The 20,091-nt window shown below is 44.5% G+C and overlaps 1 protein-coding gene across 1 annotated transcript in view; it reads left to right on the top strand.

The window, feature by feature from the left end:
* LOC112220333 (whirlin-like) overlaps positions 1 to 20,091 on the top strand; it is a 141,095-nt gene that overhangs the window by 83,146 nt on the left and 37,858 nt on the right. Inside the window, exons 4-6 of the mRNA XM_024382152.2 lie at positions 338 to 546; positions 1,378 to 1,408; positions 19,594 to 19,806. Of these exons, the coding sequence (XP_024237920.1) occupies positions 338 to 546; positions 1,378 to 1,408; positions 19,594 to 19,806 (453 nt within the window). The remainder of the gene's footprint in view (positions 1 to 337; positions 547 to 1,377; positions 1,409 to 19,593; positions 19,807 to 20,091) is intronic.

Below are 20,091 nucleotides of genomic sequence, written 5' to 3'. Positions count from 1 at the left end.
ATACACATCCATAGGCAGAGTTGTCTGCATTAGCATCTAGAAGCACTCTCAATAGAGGGAGTACCTCTCAGTCTTACCAGGAGTAAGAAATACCTCTGACCCTGTGACCTCACATCTAAACAGGATCTACCTCCCACTGGAACTCAGCACGGATCAATCTACCAATCTAACCCCAACTGTGTTTGTTACTTTCACTCTCGTCTGTACTCTACCTCATCTCTACCTCTCTGGCCCCTACTGTGTGACCTCTGACTCATGTACTGTGACCCAGTGTCTGCCCATGCCCATGCCAGTCCGCCCACCATTCCTTCCTCTCTGTGCCCTCCCCGCACCCCAGGTGGGCGACCAGATCCTGGAGGTGAACGGGTGCAGCTTCCTGGGTATCCCCCATGACGAGGCGGTGCGCGTGCTCAAGTCATCGCGCCACCTGATAATGACTGTGAAGGACGTGGGGCGCTTGCCACATGCCAGGACAGTAGTGGGGGAGACCAAGTGGATTGCCAGCTCCCAAATCGCTGAGAGCTCTGCCAGCGGCAGTGTGGCTGGGTAAGAGAGAGAGAGGGGGAAGGAGAGGGAAGGGGTGGGAGAGGGTGAGGGAGAGGGAGAGTGAGGGTTGGGATGAGGGAGGGGGTGGGTTGAGGATGAGGGAGGGGTGAGAGATGGTGAGGGAGATGGTGATGGTGTTTAAAAGTAAAGCTCGCTAATTGAATTTGTGCCTGATTTAATGTTTCATTTCAAGAGGGCATCTTTGATTTTACCACATCTCTCCCTTTACTGACCCCAACGACATGCTTTGAATCAGTAATTATGTTGTTGGCTGCTTAGATTGCTACGAGAAGCTAGAATTACTCTCATAAAGACAGAGATATTGGCCTTCTCTCCATTGTGAGGATAGATACTTCTTCATCTGTTCTGTCTGCTCTGTAGATGTAATCTGTATGCATGTGTGCAGTTGAATAGATGAATGACCCACATACAAGGTTTCCATACATTTCCATTTCAAATGCTTTTCCAGGCGTGCCAGTTTATTTAGTGTCACTCCGGGGCAATGAGATACGTGAGTGTGTGCGCGTGCGTGTGGTGTTCTGCTCCAGCTCAGTGTCATTAGCTGTAATGCAGTACGCCTGATTAAGAGAGCTTTGGAGAGCTGGTCACACACCACAGAGAGAGAAAAATAACTGCAAGGTAGCTGTTTTTATACCAGGACAGTACATCACTCTAACATCTGGCGGTCTGCCTGCCTGTGTGTGTGTGTGTCCACATATTGTCAGAGCGGAGAGGTAATGACAACATGCTACCAGTGACACGTGTGTGTCTGGAGGGAGCTGTCATGAGGACAGTGTAATAATGTGTTCTGTTTATCTGTTTATCCTACAGCTTGTCCATGGACCAAGGAGCGTCAGGAAGGGTAAGGCCAACCTCCACACAGAGATCTGCCTATGACATCATCAGTCTTATACGTGTGTCCCTGGCCTGCCAGTGGACATGTTTAACTATTCTTATGGTGACCAGAAGTCCCCACAAGAATAGTAAATGAACAAAAATTTGACCAACTGGGGACATTTTGTTAGTCCCCACAAGGTAAAATGCTATTTCGAGGTGGTTTAGGGTTAAAGTTAGAATTACGTTAAGTGTCAGGAGCTAGGGTTAGTTTTGGGGTTTGGGTTCAGGTTATTTAACTTTTATTTAAATTAGTTAAGAACTAATTCTTATTTACAATGACGGCCTACCCCTGCCAAACCCTCCCCTAACCCGGACGACGCTGGGCCAATTGTGTGCCACCCTAAGGGACTCCCGATCACGGCCGGTTGTGATACAGCCTGGGATCGAACCTGTGTCTGTAGGGACGCCTCTAGCACTGTGATGCAGTGCCTTAGACCGCTGCGCTACTTGGGATCCCTAACAGGTTAGCGTATGGGTTAAGGTTAGTGTAAGAGTATGGGTTAGGGTTAGGTTTAGGTTTAGGGTTAGGGATAATAGGATTTTAAATGGGACTGAATTGTGTGTCCCCACAAGGTTAGCTGTAAAAGACTGTGTGCGTATGTCTCTATTTGCATTTGTATGTGCTGTGATCATATCTGCTCTCTCCAACTCTCTCGTCATCCCTATCCACATCTGTGACAGCGCTGCATCATGCCAGCATGTAGAGAAGCAGAGGGACGCTGGCATGTCGTCCATGTCATGCGGTCGCCACCGGTGTTATTGGGTGTGAGGGCATCAGCAGGGCGAGAGGCCAGGCTTAGGTCAGGCTGGGAGAACCCCCAGAACCCCCAGTTTGCTGTTATTGACAATTACAGAGAACTTGGCCTGAGGAGATGGAGCTGAACTTTACATAGCTCTGGTGCAAGGCCTTAACTGCATCTTGTGGATACTTGTCAACGTTAGTAAACCACACACAATGCCCTGGACCTGAGCTAAACTTTACAGGAACATGCAGAGATTGTACTTTTACTTGTAATATAAACTCATATTTAAGCAATAAGGCCTGGGGGGGTGCGGTACATTGGTCAATATACGATGGCTAACAACTGTTCTTAGACACAACGCAAAGCGGAGTACAGCCTAGATACAGTACATCCCTTAGCCGTGATATATTAGCCTTAGATCACAAACCCCTGAGGTGCCTTATTGCCATTATAAACTGGTGTTTAACTCTAATAGAACAGTAAACAAGCATTTTTGCATCATACCTGTGTTAAATGTAAGCAATAAGGCCTGGGGGGTGTGGTATATGGCCAACATACCACGGCTAAGGGCTGTTCTTACGCACGATGCAACGCGGAGTGCCTGGATACAGGCCTTAGCCGTGGTATTTCGGCCACATACCAGAAACCCCCGAGGTGCCTTATTGCTATAATAAACTGGTTACCAGCATAATTAGAGCAGTATAAATACATGTTTTGTCATACTCGTGGTATACGGTCTGATATACCACGGCTGTCAGCCAATCAGCATTCAGGGCTCGAACCAACAAGTTTATAATGTCTGATATACCACACCTTTCAGCCAATCAGTATCCAGGACCAAAACTACCCATTTTATAATATATTATACCCTATTTAGTGGTCATCATGAAGACAAATGAGGGTATTTTACTTCACCCACTTGAGAAAAAAAGAAGGAACCCGCACAAGATAGCGTAGCCAATGCGGACGTGTTTGTTGTTGTCCCGTGTAAATGTTATTTAAAATAAAATAAAAAATATGTATATATTTAAATTTATTTAAATATCTTTCCCCATTTTTAAATTAAATATACCTTCCGGCAACCCACCTCACCCAATGTGATAAGGATCTGCTATTTTTAGACCTTATAGCTAGATCCCCCATCAGAAGCTAGCTATCAGCAGCTAACCAGCTAATTAGCTACTAGCTATTTAGTCATTGTTAGCCACTGCTAGCGGCCTTTACCTTTAGCTCAGACACCAGCCTCTTTTAGCCTGTATAATACCTGCCAGTCTGCACAGCGCGATATCAACCCTGAGCATATCGGACTGCTTTTCTCCACTACATCACCGGATTCCTGCCGTAAGCTCTGGACCATTACTCCGGATCATCGCAGCTAGCTAGCTGCTACCGAGTGGCCCAGCCTCAATGCTAGCCTTGAGCCAGGCCCATCTCCCGGCTTGCTCAGTGGACCCTATGATCACTTAGCAACACAGCTGATGCCTCCCGGACTCTTCCCTAACACGACTAGAAGCCACTACATCACCGGATTCCTGCCATAAGCTCTGGACCTTTGCACCGGACGCACCGGAGTGGCTATAGTGACTAACGCCCTTGTCCCGAAGCTAGCACCAGTTAGCCTCAAGCCAGGCGCATATCCCTGCTAGCAAACAAACTTACGCCAGCTACAACACCTCTTTTGCCTGGACCCTTTGTCGACACGAAGCCCCGCCGATCCATCACGACTGGTCTGCCGACGGTGACGCCCTTGTCCCAAAGCTAGCACCAGTTAGCCTCAAGCCAGGCGCATCTCCCAGCTAGCGTAGTAACGACTATCTATGATCACTTTGCTACATAGCTGATGCCTGCTGCACTGTTCATTAATCACAATACTCCATTTTGTTTATTTTGTTTATCTGTCAGCCCCAGCCTTGAACTCAGGCCCTGTGTGTAGTTAACTGACCCTCTCTGCCCATTCATCACCTTTTTACCTGTTGTTGTTGTCTTAGCTGTTTAGCTGTTGTTGTCGACCCATTGTTGTCTTAGCTAGCTCTCCCAATCAACACCTGTGATTGCTTTCTGCCTCGCTTAATGTCCCTCTCTAATGTCAATATGCCTTGTATACTGTTGTTTAGGGTAGTTATCATTGTTTTATTTGACTGCGGAGCCCCTAGTCCCAACAAAACATGCCTTAGATAGCTATTTTGTCCCACCTCCCACACATGTGGTGTCCTCGCCTAGCATAACTAGTGCCTCCAGAGATGCAACCTCTCTTATCGTCACTCAATGCCTAGGTTTACCTCCACTGTACCTGCACCCTACCATACCCATTGTCTGTACATTATGACCCAAATCTATCCTACCACGCACAGAAATCTGCTCCTTTTATTCTCTGTTCCCAACACACTAGATGACCAGTTCTGATAGTCTTTAGCCGTACCCTCATCCTATTCCTCCTCTGTGTATCGGGTGATGTAGTGTTAACCCAGGCCCTGTGTGTCCCCAGGCGCTCTCATTTGTTGACTTCTGCAACTGTAAAAGCCTTGGTTTCATGCATGTTAACATCAGAAGCCTCCTCCCTAAGTTTGTTTTACTCACTGCTTTAGCACACTCCACCAACCCTGATGTCCTTACCGTGTCTGAATCCTGTTTTAGGAAGGCCACCAAAAAATCTGAAATTTCCATCCCCAACTACAACATTTTCCGTCAAGATAGAACTGCCAAAGGGGGAGGAGTTGCAATCTACTGCAGAGATAGCCTGCAAAGTTCTGTCATACTTCCTAGGTCTATCCCCACACAGTTCGAGCTTCTAATTAAAAAAATTAATCTCTCCAGAAATAAGTCTCTCTCTGTTGCCACCTCTTACAGACCCCTCTCAGCCCCCAGCTGTGCCCTGGACACCATATGTGAATTGATTGCCCCCCATCTATCTTCAGAGTTTGTTCTGTTAGGTGACCTAAACTGGGATATGCTTAACACCCTGGCCGTCCTACAATCTAAACTAGATGCCCTCAATCTCCCACAAATTATCAAGGAACCCACCAGGTACAACCCTAAATCCGTAAACATGGGCACCTTCATAGATATTATCCTGACCAACTTGCCCTCCAAATACACCTCTGCTCTTTTCAATCAGGATCTCAGCAATCACTGCCTGCATCCGTTATGGGTCTGCGGTCAAACGACCACCCCTCATCACTGTCAAAAACTCCCTGATACACTTCTGCAAGCAGGCCTTTCTAATTGACCTGGCCCGGATATCCTGGAAGGATATTGACCTCATCCCGTCAGTAGAGGATGCCTGGTTGTTCTTTAAAAGTAATTTCCTCACCATATTAAATAAGCATGCCCCTTTCAAAAAGAACTAAGAACAGATATAGCCCTTGGTTCACTCCAGACCTGACTGCCCTCGACCAGCACAAAAACATCCTGTGGCGTACTGCACTAGCATCGAATAGTCCCTGTGATATGCGACTTTTCAGGGAAGTCAGGAACCAATACACACTGCTAGTTTGTAAAGAAAAGGCTAGCTTTTTCAAACAGACATTTGCATCCGGTTGCTCTAACTCCAAAAAGTTCTGGGACACTGTAAAGCCCATGAAGAATAAGAGCAGCACCTCCCAGCTGCCCACTGCACTGAGGCTAGGAAACACTGTCACCATCGATAAATCCACGATAATCGAGAATTTCAATAAGCATTTCTCAACGGCTGGCCATGCTTTCCTCCTTGCTACCCCAACCCTGACCAACAGCTCTGCACCCCCCGCAGCTACTTGCCGAAGCCTCCCCAGCTTCTCCTTCACCCAAATCCAGATAGCTGATGTTCTGAAAGAGCTGCAAAACCTGGACCCGTACAAATTAGCTGGGCTAGATAATCTGGACCCTCTCTTTCTAACACCATCCGTTGTTGCAACCCCTATTACTCGTCTGTTCAACCTCTCTTTCGTATGGTCCGAGAGTCCTAAAGATTGGAAAGCTGCCGCGGTCATCCCCCTCTTCAAAGCCGGTGACACTCTAGACCCAAACTGTTACAGACCTATATCCATCCTGCTCTGCCTTTCTAAAGTCTTCGAAAGCCAAGATAACAAAGATCACTGGCCATTTCGAATCCCACCGTTCCTTCTCCGCTGTGCAATCCGGCTTCCGAGCTGGTAACGGGTGCACCTCAGCCATGCCCAAGGTACTAAACGGTATCATAACCATCATCGATAAAAGACAGCACTGTGCAGCCGTCTTCATCGATCTGGCCAAGGCTTCTGACTCTGTTTATCACCGTATTCTTATCGGCAGACTCAACAGCTTTGATTTCTCAAATGACTGAAATAACTGCCTTGCCTGAGGTCTGCCTTGTCCAGACCTCTGGCAGTCTCTATGGGGGTACCACAGGGTTCAATTCTCGGGCAGACTATTTTCTCTGTTTATCTCAATGATGTCGCTCTTGCTGCGGGTGATTCACCTCTATGCAGACAATACCATTCTGTATACATCTGGCCCTTCTTTTGACACTGTGTTAACAAACCCCCAAACGAGCTTCAATGCCATACAACACTCCTTACATGACCTCCAACTGCTCTTAAATGCTTGTAAAACTAAATGCATGCTCTTCACCGGATCGCTGCCCGCACCCGCCCACCCAACTAGCATCACTACTCTGGACGGTTCTGACTTAGAATATGTGAACAATTACAAATACCTAGGTGTCTGGCTAGACTGTAAACTGTCCTGGCAGACTCATATTAAGCATCTCCAATCCAAAATTAAATATAGAATCGGCTTCCTATTGCGCGACAAAACCTCCTTCACTCACGCTGCCAAACATACCCTCGTAAAACTGACTATCCTACTGATCCTTGACTTCGGCGATGTCATTTACAAAATAGCCTCCAACACTCTATTCAGCAAACTGGAGCAGTTTTACTTATTTTATTTTACCTTTATTTAACTAGGCAAGTCAGTTAAAGAACAAATTCTTATTTTCAATGATGGCCTAGGAACAATGGGTTAACTGCTTGTTCAGGGGCAGAACAGATTTGTACCTTGTCAGCTCGGGGATTTGAACTTGCAAGCTTCCAGTTACTAGTCCAACGCTCGAACCACTAGGCTACCCTGCCACCCTAGTGCCATCTGTTTTGATCACAGTGCCATCCGTTTTGTCACCAAAGCCCCATATACCACCCACCACTGCGACCTGTATGCTCTCATCGGCTGGCCCTTGCTACATATTCGTCGCCAAACCCACTGGCTCCAGGTCATCCATAAGTCTTTGCTAGGTAAAGCTCTGCCTTATCTCAGCTCACTGGTCAGCATAGCAACAGCCACCCGTAGCACACGCTCCAGCAGGTATATCTCACTGGTCATCCCCAGAGCCAACACCTCCTTTCCTTCCAGTTCTCTGCTGCCAATGACTGGAACGGATTGCAAAAATCGCTGAAGTTGGAGACTTATATCTTCCTCACTAACTTTAATCATCAGCTATCTGAGCAGCTTACCGATCACTGCAGCTGTACACAGCCCATCTGTAAATAGCCCATCCAACTAACTATGTGCATTCAGAAATTATTCAAACCCCATGACTTTTTCCACATTTTCTTACGTTAGCCTTATTTTAAATTCTTTTAAAAAAAGATGTTCTCAATCTACTTAAGCAAAACGTTTTTTTAGAAATGTTTGCAAATGCATTGAAAATACCTACCTCATCCCCATATTGTTTTTGTTTACTTTTTTTTTGCTCTTTTGCACACCACTATTTCTACTTGCACATCATCATCTGCACGTCTATCACCCCAGTGTTAATTTGCTAAATTGTAATTACTTTGCTACTACGGCCTATTTATTCCTTACCTCCTTACCCCATTTGCACACACTGTATATAGATTTTTCTATTGTGTTATTGACTGTATGTTTGTTTATCCCACATGTAACTCTGTGTTGTTGTTTTTTGTCGCACTGCTTTGCTTTATCTTGGCCAGGTCGCAGTTTTATATGAGAACTTGTTCTCAACTGTCCTACCTGGTGAAATAAAGGAAATACATTTTTTTTAAAACACTGCTCTTGATAGTATAACTGTTCTTTGATAAGCTTTATGTATCGGTCAGAGCTCTTGTGAGTTTTTTAAATTAGCACCCTCATGTAGACCTAGCCCACATTGCTTTATCTGAAGATGATGTCCCAGTATGCTTGTACTGTAGAGAGAGTCTTTAGTTACAAGGTCTTCTCTCACTGATGCTCATTTTGCCTTTGGTTTTGACTTTGGCCCTGTCTTCAGTGCAGCGGAAGTTTTTTTTTAGATGGAAAGGAGACAGGTGGAGAGTTGGGAGAGACAAAATCTGCCAAAAAGAAGGACAGCAAGGAAAGAAGAGGGGAGGAAGCGACAGGTAGAGATCCCCATCGTTTACACATCTCTTGACGTGCTGCTCCTCGCCATTGACATAGCTAGGTCGTGTCTTTGGGTCCACAGGGAGATGTAGAGGAGCGGGGCATTGGGTAGACTTCCAAAAAGGTGTTACTGTGTCTACACTGATAAACCATGACACAATCCTTGTGTGTGCAAAGTCAGTCATCTCACCTTGTAGAGCTCTTATACAGCTATCTTTGTAGAGAACTATGTGTCTTTAGCCCCAAAGGGTTAGGGTTAGGGTTAGGGGTTGTGTGGGTGTGCTGTGTGTGTGTGTGTGTGTGTGTGTGTGTGTGTGTGTGTGTGTGTGTGTGTGTGTGTGTGTGTGTGTGTGTGTGTGTGTGTGTGTGTGTGTGTGTGTGTGTGTGTGTGTGTTTTAGGCCAAGGGTACAGGTTAGGGTTAGAGGTTAGCTAAAATAGGATTTTGAATGGGACTGAATTGTGTGTGTGTGTGTATATGTGTGTGCGCACACAAGTGCTTGTGCCAGAGTGATCTTGTAGGACGAACACGTTCCTTCACAAGGTGACTTAGCGGATCAATGAGCTTTATGAGCTGCTGTGCAATCCCTTTATGTTAATATGCACAAGAAGACCCTTCCATTAAAGTGATACCCTGCATGAGCAGCCAGATACTGGGACAGGACAGTCCTTTATAATCGCTTAGAAGAAGGAGAAAGGAAAATAGAGGAGAGGAGAGGAGAGGAGAGGAGAGGAGAGGAGAGGAGAGAGAGGAGAGGAGAGGAGAGGAGAGGAGAGGAGAGGCTACTATCTCTTGAAAAAGGCATCACTGGGTGTATTTCCTTTGATTTCCTAGATCCCTATAAACAATCCAAACGAATTACTCATCAACCTGATGAGATTTTGTGAGGATTACTGAATTGGTTTATAAAACAATCATTCTTTAACATTTTTTTTTTAAATGTATCCAAATTTAACAGACATTCACAAACAGAAACAATAAAACACAGAAACAAGACATGTATACAACAATACAGAACATACAATAACATGCCCGAACTTGGCCACAATCATACAGTATACATTCTTTGAGATGGTCCACATATTGTATGGTTTACAAATTCTGTCAAATAAGTATTACATGCTTTCTGACAGGAGTGTAGTAAGTCCTATGAGTTATCTTAAATTGCAGTCGTTTAGGTTGTAGGAGTAGGTGTAAGCATTTTTCACATACAGTGCCTTGCGAAAGTATTCGGTCCCCTTGAACTTTGCGACCCTTTGCCACATTTCAGGCTTCAAACATAAAGATATAAAACTGTATTTTTTTGTGAAGAATCAACAACAAGTGGGACACAATCATGAAGTGGAACGACATTTATTGGATATTTCAAACTTTTTTAACAAATCAAAAACTGAAAAATTGGGCGTGCAAAATTATTCAGCCCCCTTAAGTTAATACTTTGTAGCGCCACCTTTTGCTGCGATTACAGCTGTAAGTCGCTTGGGGTATGTCTCTATCAGTTTTGCACATCGAGAGACCGAAATTGTTTCCCATTCCTCCTTGCAAAACAGCTCGAGCTCAGTAAGGTTGGATGGAGAGCATTTGTGAACAGCAGTTTTCAGTTCTTTCCACAGATTCTCGATTGGATTCAGGTCTGGACTTTGACTTGGCCATTCTAACACCTGGATATGTTTATTTCTGAACCATTTCCATTGTAGATTTTGCTTTATGTTTTGGATCATTGTCTTGTTGGAAGACAAATCTCCGTCCCAGTCTCAGGTCTTTTGCAGACTCCATCAGAATGGTCCAGAATGGTCCTGTATTTGGCTCCATCCATCTTCCCATCAATTTTAACCATCTTCCCTGTCCCTGCTGAAGAAAAGCAGGCCCAAACCATGATGTTGCCACCACCATGTTTGACAGTGGGGATGGTGTATTCAGGGTGATGAGCTGTGTTGCTTTTACGCCAAACATAACGTTTTGCATTGTTGCCAAAAAGTTCAATTTTGGTTTCATCTGACCAGAGCACCTTCTTCCACATGTTTGGTGTGTCTCCCAGGTGGCTCGTGGCAAACTTTAAACGACACTTTTTATGGATATCTTTAAGAAATGGCTTTCTTCTTGCCACTCTTCCATAAAGGCCAGATTTGTGCAATATACGACTGATTGTTGTCCTATGGACAGAGTCTCCCACCTCAGCTGTAGATCTCTGCAGTTCATCCAGAGTGATCATGGGCCTCTTGGCTGCATCTCTGATCAGTCTTCTCCTTGTATGAGCTGAAAGTTTAGAGGTACGACCAGGTCTTGGTAGATTTGCAGTGGTCTGATACTCCTTCCATTTCAATATTATCGCTTGCACAGTGCTCCTTGGGATGTTTAAAGCTTGGGAAATCTTTTTGTATCCAAATCCGGCTTTAAACTTCTTCACAACAGTATCTCGGACCTGCCTGGTGTGTTCCTTGTTCTTCATGATGCTCTCTGCGCTTTTAACGGACCTCTGAGACTATCACAGTGCAGGTGCATTTATATGGAGACTTGATTACACACAGGTGGATTGTATTTATCATCATTAGTCATTTAGGTCAACATTGGATCATTCAGAGATCCTCACTGAACTTCTGGAGAGAGTTTGCTGCACTGAAAGTAAAGGGGCTGAATAATTTTGCACGCACAATTTTTCAGTTTTTGATTTGTTAAAAAAGTTTGAAATATCCAATAAATGTCGTTCCACTTCATGATTGTGTCCCACTTGTTGTTGATTCTTCACAAAAAAATACAGTTTTATATCTTTATGTTTGAAGCCTGAAATGTGGCAAAAGGTCGCAAAGTTCAAGGGGGCCGAATACTTTCGCAAGGCACTGTATCTGTGACCAAGGGTTCTCCTTTAGAGAATAATTCCTTCCTTTAGATCTGTCTCCTATCTTTTCCTCATAGGTTCTGAACTATCAGGTACTTCAATCAGCCCTTGATATAACTTGGCAAATAACTTAGCAGCGTCTTTCAGTATTTGTTCTATGCTAGACGCCTTTGATTCATCTAGATTCTGTTGAAGCGATTGAATATGATTGAATTTCTGAGCTGTAAGAACTTAAAGAGATCGGCCTTGGATAATCCAAATCTTTCTTGTAAATGATCGAATGACAGTAGAGAGCCATCATAGTACACATGCTCAAAATTCATGCTGCCACTTTGGAACCAGGACTTGGAGGTAAAATGGGGTTATTCCAAATAGGGGTGCGATAATGGTTCTTTCCACTGCATGAATTGATGTACATTTTCCCAAATATGAATGTAATTGAGAATCAATGGATTGTCTGTTCTATAACTCAACACCTTGGACCCGAAGTAGTGAATATATTTGAGATCATAAGGTATCATAAGATATTACATTTCTGGCTTTGATACTCCTTGATGCACAAGGATAGTCTGCTGTCCATTGTTAAGGTGAATGCAGTTTTGCAGCCCAGTAATACATCTTCAAATGAGGCAGTCTAACACCTCCAGCTTGATAGGGGAAGTGTAAAACAGTCAATTAGATTATTGAGGTATTTACATTCCAAATAAAGTTGGAGAGCAGGCCATTTATTTTATTACAAAGTTAGATGGAATTTAAACTGGCCTGGAATAAATACACTACATGACCAAAAGTATGTGGACACCTGCTCGTCGACATCTTATTCCAAAATCATGGGCATTAATATGGATTTGGTCCCCTCCTTTGCTGCTGTAACAGCCTCTACTCTTCTGGGAAGGCTTTTCACTACTGTAGGAGTTGGAACATGCAGGGACTTGCTTCCATTCAGCCACAAGAGCATTAGTGAGGTCGAGTACTGATGTTGGGCAATTAGGCCTGGCTTGCAGTCTGCGTTTCAATTCATCTCAAAGGTGTTCGATGGGGTTGAGGTCAGGGCTCTGTGCAGACCAGTCAAGTTCATCCACAACGATCTTGACAATCCATTTCTTTATGGACTTCGCTTTGTGCATGGGGGCATTGTCATGCTGAAACAGGAAAGCCTTCCCCAAACTGTTGCCACAAAGTTGGAAGCATAGAATCGTCTAGAATGTCATTGTATGCTGTAGCATTAAGATTTCCCTTCACTGGAAATAAGGGGCCTAGCCTGAACAGCGAAAAAAAGCCCCAGACAATTATTCCTCCTTCACCAAACTTTATAGTTGGCACTATGTATTGGGGCAGGTAGCGTTTTCCGGGCATCCGCCAAACCCAGATTTGGACTACCAGCTGTCCAGAGAAGGCGTTTCCACTGCTCTAGACTCCAATGTCGCCGAGCTTTACACCACTCCAGCCGAAGCTTGGTATTATGCATGGTGATCTCAAGCTTGTGTGTGGCTTCCATGGCCGAGGCACACACCTGTCTATATAAGGTCCCACAGTTGACAGTGCATGTCAGAGCAAAAACCAAGCCATGAGGTCGAAGGAATTGTTCGTAGAGCTCTGAGACAGGATTGTGTCGAGACATAGATCTGGAGAAGGGTACCAAAACATTTCTGCAGCATTGAAGGTCCCCAAGAACACAGTGGCCTCCATTACTCTTAAATGGAAGAAGTTTGGAACCACCAAGATTGGCCGCCTGGCCAAACTGAGCAATCGGGGGAGAAGGGCACGTCTCTGAAAGTCCTTGAGTGGCCCAGCCAGAGCCCAGACCTGAACCCGATCATACATGTCTGGAGATAGCTGTGCAGTGACACTCCACATCCAACCTGACAGAGCTTGAGAGGATCTGCAGAGAAAAATGGGAGAGACTCCCCTAATACAGGTGTGTCAAGCTTGTAGCGTCATACCCAAGAAGCCTCAAGCCTGTTATAGCTGCCAGAGGTGCTTCAACAAAGTACTGAGTAAAGGGTCTGACTACTTATGTAAATGTGATATTTCAGGTTGTTAAAAAAAATACATTTGCAAAAATGTCTAAAAAACAGTTTTTGATTTGTCATTATGGGGTATTGTGTGTAGATTGATTAGGGGGGAAAAACGATTTAATCAATTTTAGGATAAGGCTGTAATGTAACAACATGTGGAAAAAGTCAAGGGGTCTGAATACTTTCCTGAATGCACTGTATATCACCAGTAGCACATTTACCGTAAATTCCTATAATTTCTAATCTACAATGTTTGTTACTTTGGTTACAGTAATTTATTTTAATGCATTCAATATTATTATTCCAGTCTTCCTGTTCTCATTGTTGGAGTGGGCACATTGTTAGCAGAGTGCACAACCTATGCTACACTTGTGAGAAACAAATTTTGGTTTATTTCCTTCCATTTACGAGATTTGTCAATTTGGTGATTGTCTTTTGTTTGGAGTGCTCCTGTTAATGCTGAGTCAGGACCCGCACGCATAGAAGTAGTCCTATAGGCTACCTGGCCTGCGCAAATGTAGGCATATAAATGTGCCCACTTGGAGATCTGATAGTATTTCTGATTGGCTTAACGCACCACCACTAATGACCTGTGGAGCTTCTCAAAATAATTTTTTCTTCACCTCGAACAGCAAGGAACAAAGTCTGTTTTTACAACCATTGAGAATTACAATAGTTCCTCAATGCATTTGAAAAATCTTTCTTTTGAAGTTAACAAAAACAGGGAACTCTCCACAGAGAGAGGGGGGGAGAGGGAGAAAGAGGGAATGAGAGAAAGAGATTAAAAGGAGAGTTAGTAGCAATTCTGGCGAAGGAAGAGTTTCAAAAAGTCTTTAAAGTTTACCCAAGCGAGCTGCCAAGCCCCAGAGCTGGCTGTAATAGATGCAAGGCAGAATAGAGCTGCAGACTGAGAGTTGTTGGCTGAGTCAGCTGGGAAGACGCTCTTAATACACTGTGCAACAGCTTCAAAAATGTTCAATATGAACAGAGAGGAACACTCGCACAGTATCAACTGTTCTCAGCTCCCAACTCATTTCAGCTGTGAAAATACAGCCAGATGATTATATTTAACAAGACTAGCTATGGCTATGGCTGCTAGCCATTCTCTGTCCTTCATCTTGATTTAGTCCATCACAGCAGTCACACTCTTTTTAATTACAGCCAAAGGCCAGAATGGGCCGATAAGCTAATTAATTATGAGTTGGTCGCACTGCAGAATGAAATAGTTTGTGACGTGACCCCACTTGCACCATGACATCGAGTAAAAATGTGTGTTCAGCACAACAAACGTCTCATAGCAAAGGATCTAACATACGACTACTTTCATTTTAATGGTGAATGGAAGAGATAGCCCAATCAGTGGCTATGCATAGACTCTAATTGATTTTGACAGGGCTATTATTGGCTAATAGCTTTCCCCCCAAAGAAACCTTGTCTAAAGAATAACAAATAAATCTGGTTTCACAATGAGGTTATAGAGGTGGATACACATTTAAACGCTATTCTCTCCGTTTCCATCGATCGGAGAACCTCACACAATCAGTGGAGAGGAGGGCTCAATGGATTTTTCCATTTTCATGGAATAGTGGGACACACGCAAACACAAACACACACCCACTCCCAGACCCCCCACCCCCAAACCCCCACCATCCCCCAGGATTCAATAGCGGTCACAAGTCCCTGTGTGTTTAGTACCAGGATGTAAACATTGTGTGGCTCCAGGGCCCCAGCCTCTGATGGCCCTTTCCCTCACTGCTCCTCCACAGACAGTCACACAGATAAGTTGCCTCTCTATATAGCTAGGTAAGAGCTCATCCCTCCCCTGAAGTAGAATCTACGGCTTAATTGCTGTATGCTGGAGGTCGATTTACTTCTGTGGCAACCCAGACTCAGGGGTAGATGTAACATAGTAAAAGTACATCCTGGCCACATCATACATTTGCTACTGTAGGTTAAGAATTCAATTTGCCGTGGCCAACATTATCTAGGTGGCTAATTTTAGCTAGGCTAGGGGTTAGGGTTATAGGTTAAGGTTAGGGTAAAGGTTAAAGGGTTAGGGTAAAGGGAAGGGTGTTTGGCCTGTAACCAAAAGGTCACTGGTTTGAATACCCAAGCCAACAAGGTGAAAAACCTGCTGATGTGCCCTTGAGCAAGGCACTTAACCCTAATTTGCTCCAGGAGCGCTCTACTACTATGGCTACCCTTTCACCTCACCTATCCAGTGTATGTGACAATATAATTTGTATTTTTTGTTGCAAAGTAACTAATTAGCTAAAATGCTAAAGTTGTCCATGATGAAATGCGAATGAGCAACCTTTGGGTTGCTAGATGTTTGCGTTATATGCCTACCCATCCACCCCGACTAACCACCCTACATTTTTGCAATAAGTAACCTTCTGTCTTATGCAACCATACCAAACGTAACATATCATACTAATTTGAGCATCCCACATTTACTATGTTACGTCTAGTCTATGAGACCAGGCTGTCTGTGGTGGTCAGTGATGTGTGTAGGTGGATGAAGAGTGAGATGGGATGTGTTCCAAATAACACCTTATTCACTAAATAGTGCACTACTTTTGACCAGAGCCCTATGGCCCCTGATCAAAAGTAGTGTTCTACAGAAGGAATAGGGTGCCATTTGGGATGCAGAAGAGTTTGCTTCTGCATGGTTTAGCAGAGGGTCCGAGACTCTCCAGTCCAGTACATTAGCTTGATGGTTATTGTTATGAAACTATTGTTCATTAATTTCTCCATCTGAATAAGGAGCACTGCGGTCCGGTAATGTGATTCAATCAGCAGGCAGCATGCTGTGGGAAAGATGGATGTCATTCAATCCACTAATGGCCTCCTAACAGCTAAAATGCCTAGTGTTATGAATGTGATAACTGCCTAGCTCTAGCTGTAGACTGTCAGCCGCAATAAAAAATAATATCATTTTCAGAGGCTTTTACTGTACATCAACTGTTTCGGCTTCTCAACGACATTTGGTGAAATTGGAAGAGGTGGAAACATATAGTGTGGTTTAACGAGGCTAGACTAAGGAATATGTTTCCCTGGGCCTGATGCCATTCCACTACATACGTGTCTGCTGGGTCCCACTCTCTGTAGGGATGGGTTTAATACCTGGATATAGGTCTTCCAAGGTCACTCACAACCAATCTTGCCCACCTCATCTTTCTTACGCTGGTGAAATCACTCCACTATCCACTACTCTTCCTCCTCATCCTCTACCTCTGTCTTTCTCAGTACCTGAGCTGCGACCTTGTCTTGTTTTCTTTCCCCTGTGGAAGATAATGTTATCCTTTTCTCTAAAAACAGAGAAAGAGAGAGAGGAGGAAACAGAGAGATTTGTAATTCTCACTAGGGACTGGTGGCAAGGTGGTGGCTGTGTGTGCCCTCACACACTTTGTACTGTGACAGACTGGCTAGTGGCTAGGCTAGGACAGGCAGAAAAATACACCAAGCACACTGGTTTCCTAATGATGCATCCTTCACACAGGTTTCCTAATGATGCATCCTTCACACTGGTTTCTTAATGATGCATCCTTCACACGGGTTTCTTAATGATGCATCCTTCACACAGGTTTTTTAATGATGCATCCTTCACACTGGTTTCCTAATGATAAATAATTCCCGTGTTCTAATGTTACACTTTTAGAAAAAAAAAGCGCTATCTAGAACCTTAAAGGGTTCTTCGGCTGTCCCCATAGGAGAACCCTTTAAAGAACCCTTTTTGGTTCCAGGTAGAACCCTACTGGGTTCCATGTAGAACCCTTTCCCCAGAGGATCCAAAAAGGGTTCTACCTGGAACCAAAATGGATTCTACTATGGGGACAGCCGAAGAACCCGTTTGGAACCCTTTTTTCTAAGTCCATTTCTTAGTTCTCACTGATCTGCCAGGTGAAAGGTCAAATTAATTTGGTGGACACAGGACTCCACTACCGGTATATTGCTTTCCCCCATCCAGTACTTTTCGTAGAAGTGTCATGAAGTTTTAGTATGTAGGAACTTTGATCCTACTATCAAAGTGGATTGATCTACACTGATCTTTAACATTGATTTACAACAGAGTGCCAGACAGTGCAGTGTGGTGTGAATTTGACCCGTAAGCAGTGAGGAGATGAGAGCATATCTCTCTTGTCTTGTGTGGTGTCCATCTCTTTGTCTTGTCTTGTCTTGTTTTGTTTTGATCCTATCCCTTTCTCTGTGTATTGATTGGAATGTGGTCAGTGGTGCTTGTAGTTGGTGCCTTTGATAAAGTGTACAGTCATCTTATCTGGCAGAGTGCACACTTAGAATTGCCAAAGACCCAGGCTGTGTCCCATTTAAGATGCAGGCACAGACAGAATCCAGCAGCACACTGGCCATTGTAATAGTGGATAGGACTATAAATGGGTCTTAGTTTAAATAAGACTCTTTTGATGCGCCCATGCGTCTATCTTATTAACATCATAAAAAAATCCTCATAAAAAATGGCAGTTTAAGTTAGAGATATCTTTTTGCATGGGCTGCGTCTCCACCCACCACATCTGCCTACATCGGCCTTCTGCACCTGCGGTGTAAAGTGGCAGAGCTACAGCGGTGTTTGTCAGACCAGCAGACATCCCGAAAATTGGTTACTAACTAACATCTGCCTACTAACTAATATAACCATTCTATGAAAAGATGAGACTCTCACAAACATGCTACGACCCCCACAAGTGTCATTGGACTCGTCTAAATGTAACCTGGTACGGGTTAAAAAAATGAATGGAGGTAAGACGGTAGTTTTGTGCCAACAAAAAAAGGGAGTTAAATACGTGTGCCAAAAATAGGACAGCGGCAGACACTTCCAAGCCTTATTCCTTATAATACATTTTTGAGGGGGATACCTACAGGGGTCCGAAAATTCAAAATCAAATAGCTAAATGATCTAGACTTTTAGAGATTTTAACATGAGCTACAGGCTAGACCCCGGGTCTCAGAAGCTAATCTCTAGAGAGCATACTTTAGTGCTGTAATTAATTTATCTGAATTAAGTAATTAAATTATCGTTGGCACCAGCAGTGTCCTAACGTCTATCACATGGATTGGTTTTTCTTACACCTTGTAGTTTTGAACTCAAATCACACCCTCTCAAACGACACCCTATTCCCTATATAGTGCACTACTTTTGACCACGGCTCTATAGGGAATAGGGTGCTATTTGGGATACATAAATGTGCCCTTGTCCGTAGGATTCTTCATCTAAATGCATGTAATAGAGTTGATTAGTGTGCAGATTCACCTTGGGGTAGGGACTTATGTTTGGCGCAGGCTGCAACACCTCGTTCCCCAGACCTGATGGCTAACACAGACTAATGAGAGTGTTTAAGAGTTTAGGATGAGGAGGCTGAGGTGAGGAGGTTGTGGTGCTCCTCTCTCTCTCCTTCCCTCCTCTCTCTTTCTTTCCTTCCGTACCGCCTCTCTCTGTCTCTTTCTCTTTCTTTACCTCTATCTCGCTCTCTTTTTCTCCTTCTCTCTTAAACAGCCTCGTGGCTGGTGACTTTGAAGTGTCTTTAAATATGGAGCTAATTCAAGGAAAGCTGCTAGCGAGGAGATAAAGAGAGAAAGAAAGAGAGGAGCACAGAGCGGGGGAAAGAGAGGGCAAGGAAGAGTGAGGAGAGAGTGTGTGTGTGTGTGTGTGTGTGTGTGTGTGTGTGTGTGTGTGTGTGTGTGTGTGTGTGTGTGTGTGTGTGTGTGTGTGTGTGTGTGTGTGAACGCAGAGTACAATTCTCATCTGTTTCTCAAGTGCCGTGATGCCATCACTCTGTAAATTGTTTGGATTGGCTGAGCTGGCACAGAAAAGGGCTGTCACACAGTGGGCCGTGGTTCTGTGTTTGTGATGAGAGCCAAGAGCCTAAGGGCCCTCCATGCCAGCTGTGGGTTGGATGGATGAATGATGAGGAATGGCTAATGCATGGGCATGTACATGTACATATGATTTCTCTCTCTCTCTCTCTCTCTCTCTCTCTCTCTGTTCTTTTTCTGTCCCTTTGTTTCTCATTTATAATTTCCTTCCTGACACACTCCTCCCCCTCACCTCTGTGTCACCAACTTCTCACCACCTTCTGACCCTCCTCCTCACACACACACACACATTTTCCTCTTGCTTTTTCAACCCTCCTCCTTAACCCCTTTCCCTTGTCCCTTCTTTCTCCCCCCCTCTCCCCCTCCAGATGGTGTTCTATAAGGGTATGGCTGGCTCCCAGGTGACCCTGTCCAGCCTGGTGAACCAGAGCAGAGCCATGCTGGAGGAACAGGCCCGCCACCTGCTGACAGAGACAGAGAGGCAGACCATGGGCTACTACGTGGAGGAGTACCAAGACGGACATATAGGGGTGGAGCAGCTGGTCTTGGCCCTGTTTGAACTGCTCAACACACATGCCAAGGTGAGGAGTGAAAGTGTGTATGGGGAGATGTGGGAGGAGGATGTGTGTGTGCGTGCGTGCGTGCGTGTGTGTGTGTGCGCGTGTGTGTGTGTGCGTGCGTGTGTGTGTATTAGTTGGTGTGAGGTGCATTATGTATTGGGTTCTTGTGTTCTCTCACTTCGTAGTGCTTATGGTGATTATTTGCCTTTTCTCTGTACATCCATCACTTGGATGACAAGTTTTGTGAGACTTTCGATGATTTATGTTAAGGCTTTTGTGGATGTTCAGACTTCTGTTTTTACCCAT

This window comes from Oncorhynchus tshawytscha, linkage group LG20, assembly GCF_018296145.1.
Source record: "Oncorhynchus tshawytscha isolate Ot180627B linkage group LG20, Otsh_v2.0, whole genome shotgun sequence".
NCBI classification, from domain to species: Eukaryota; Metazoa; Chordata; class Actinopteri; order Salmoniformes; family Salmonidae; genus Oncorhynchus; species Oncorhynchus tshawytscha.
This window is presented reverse-complemented; position numbering and strand designations above follow the sequence as displayed.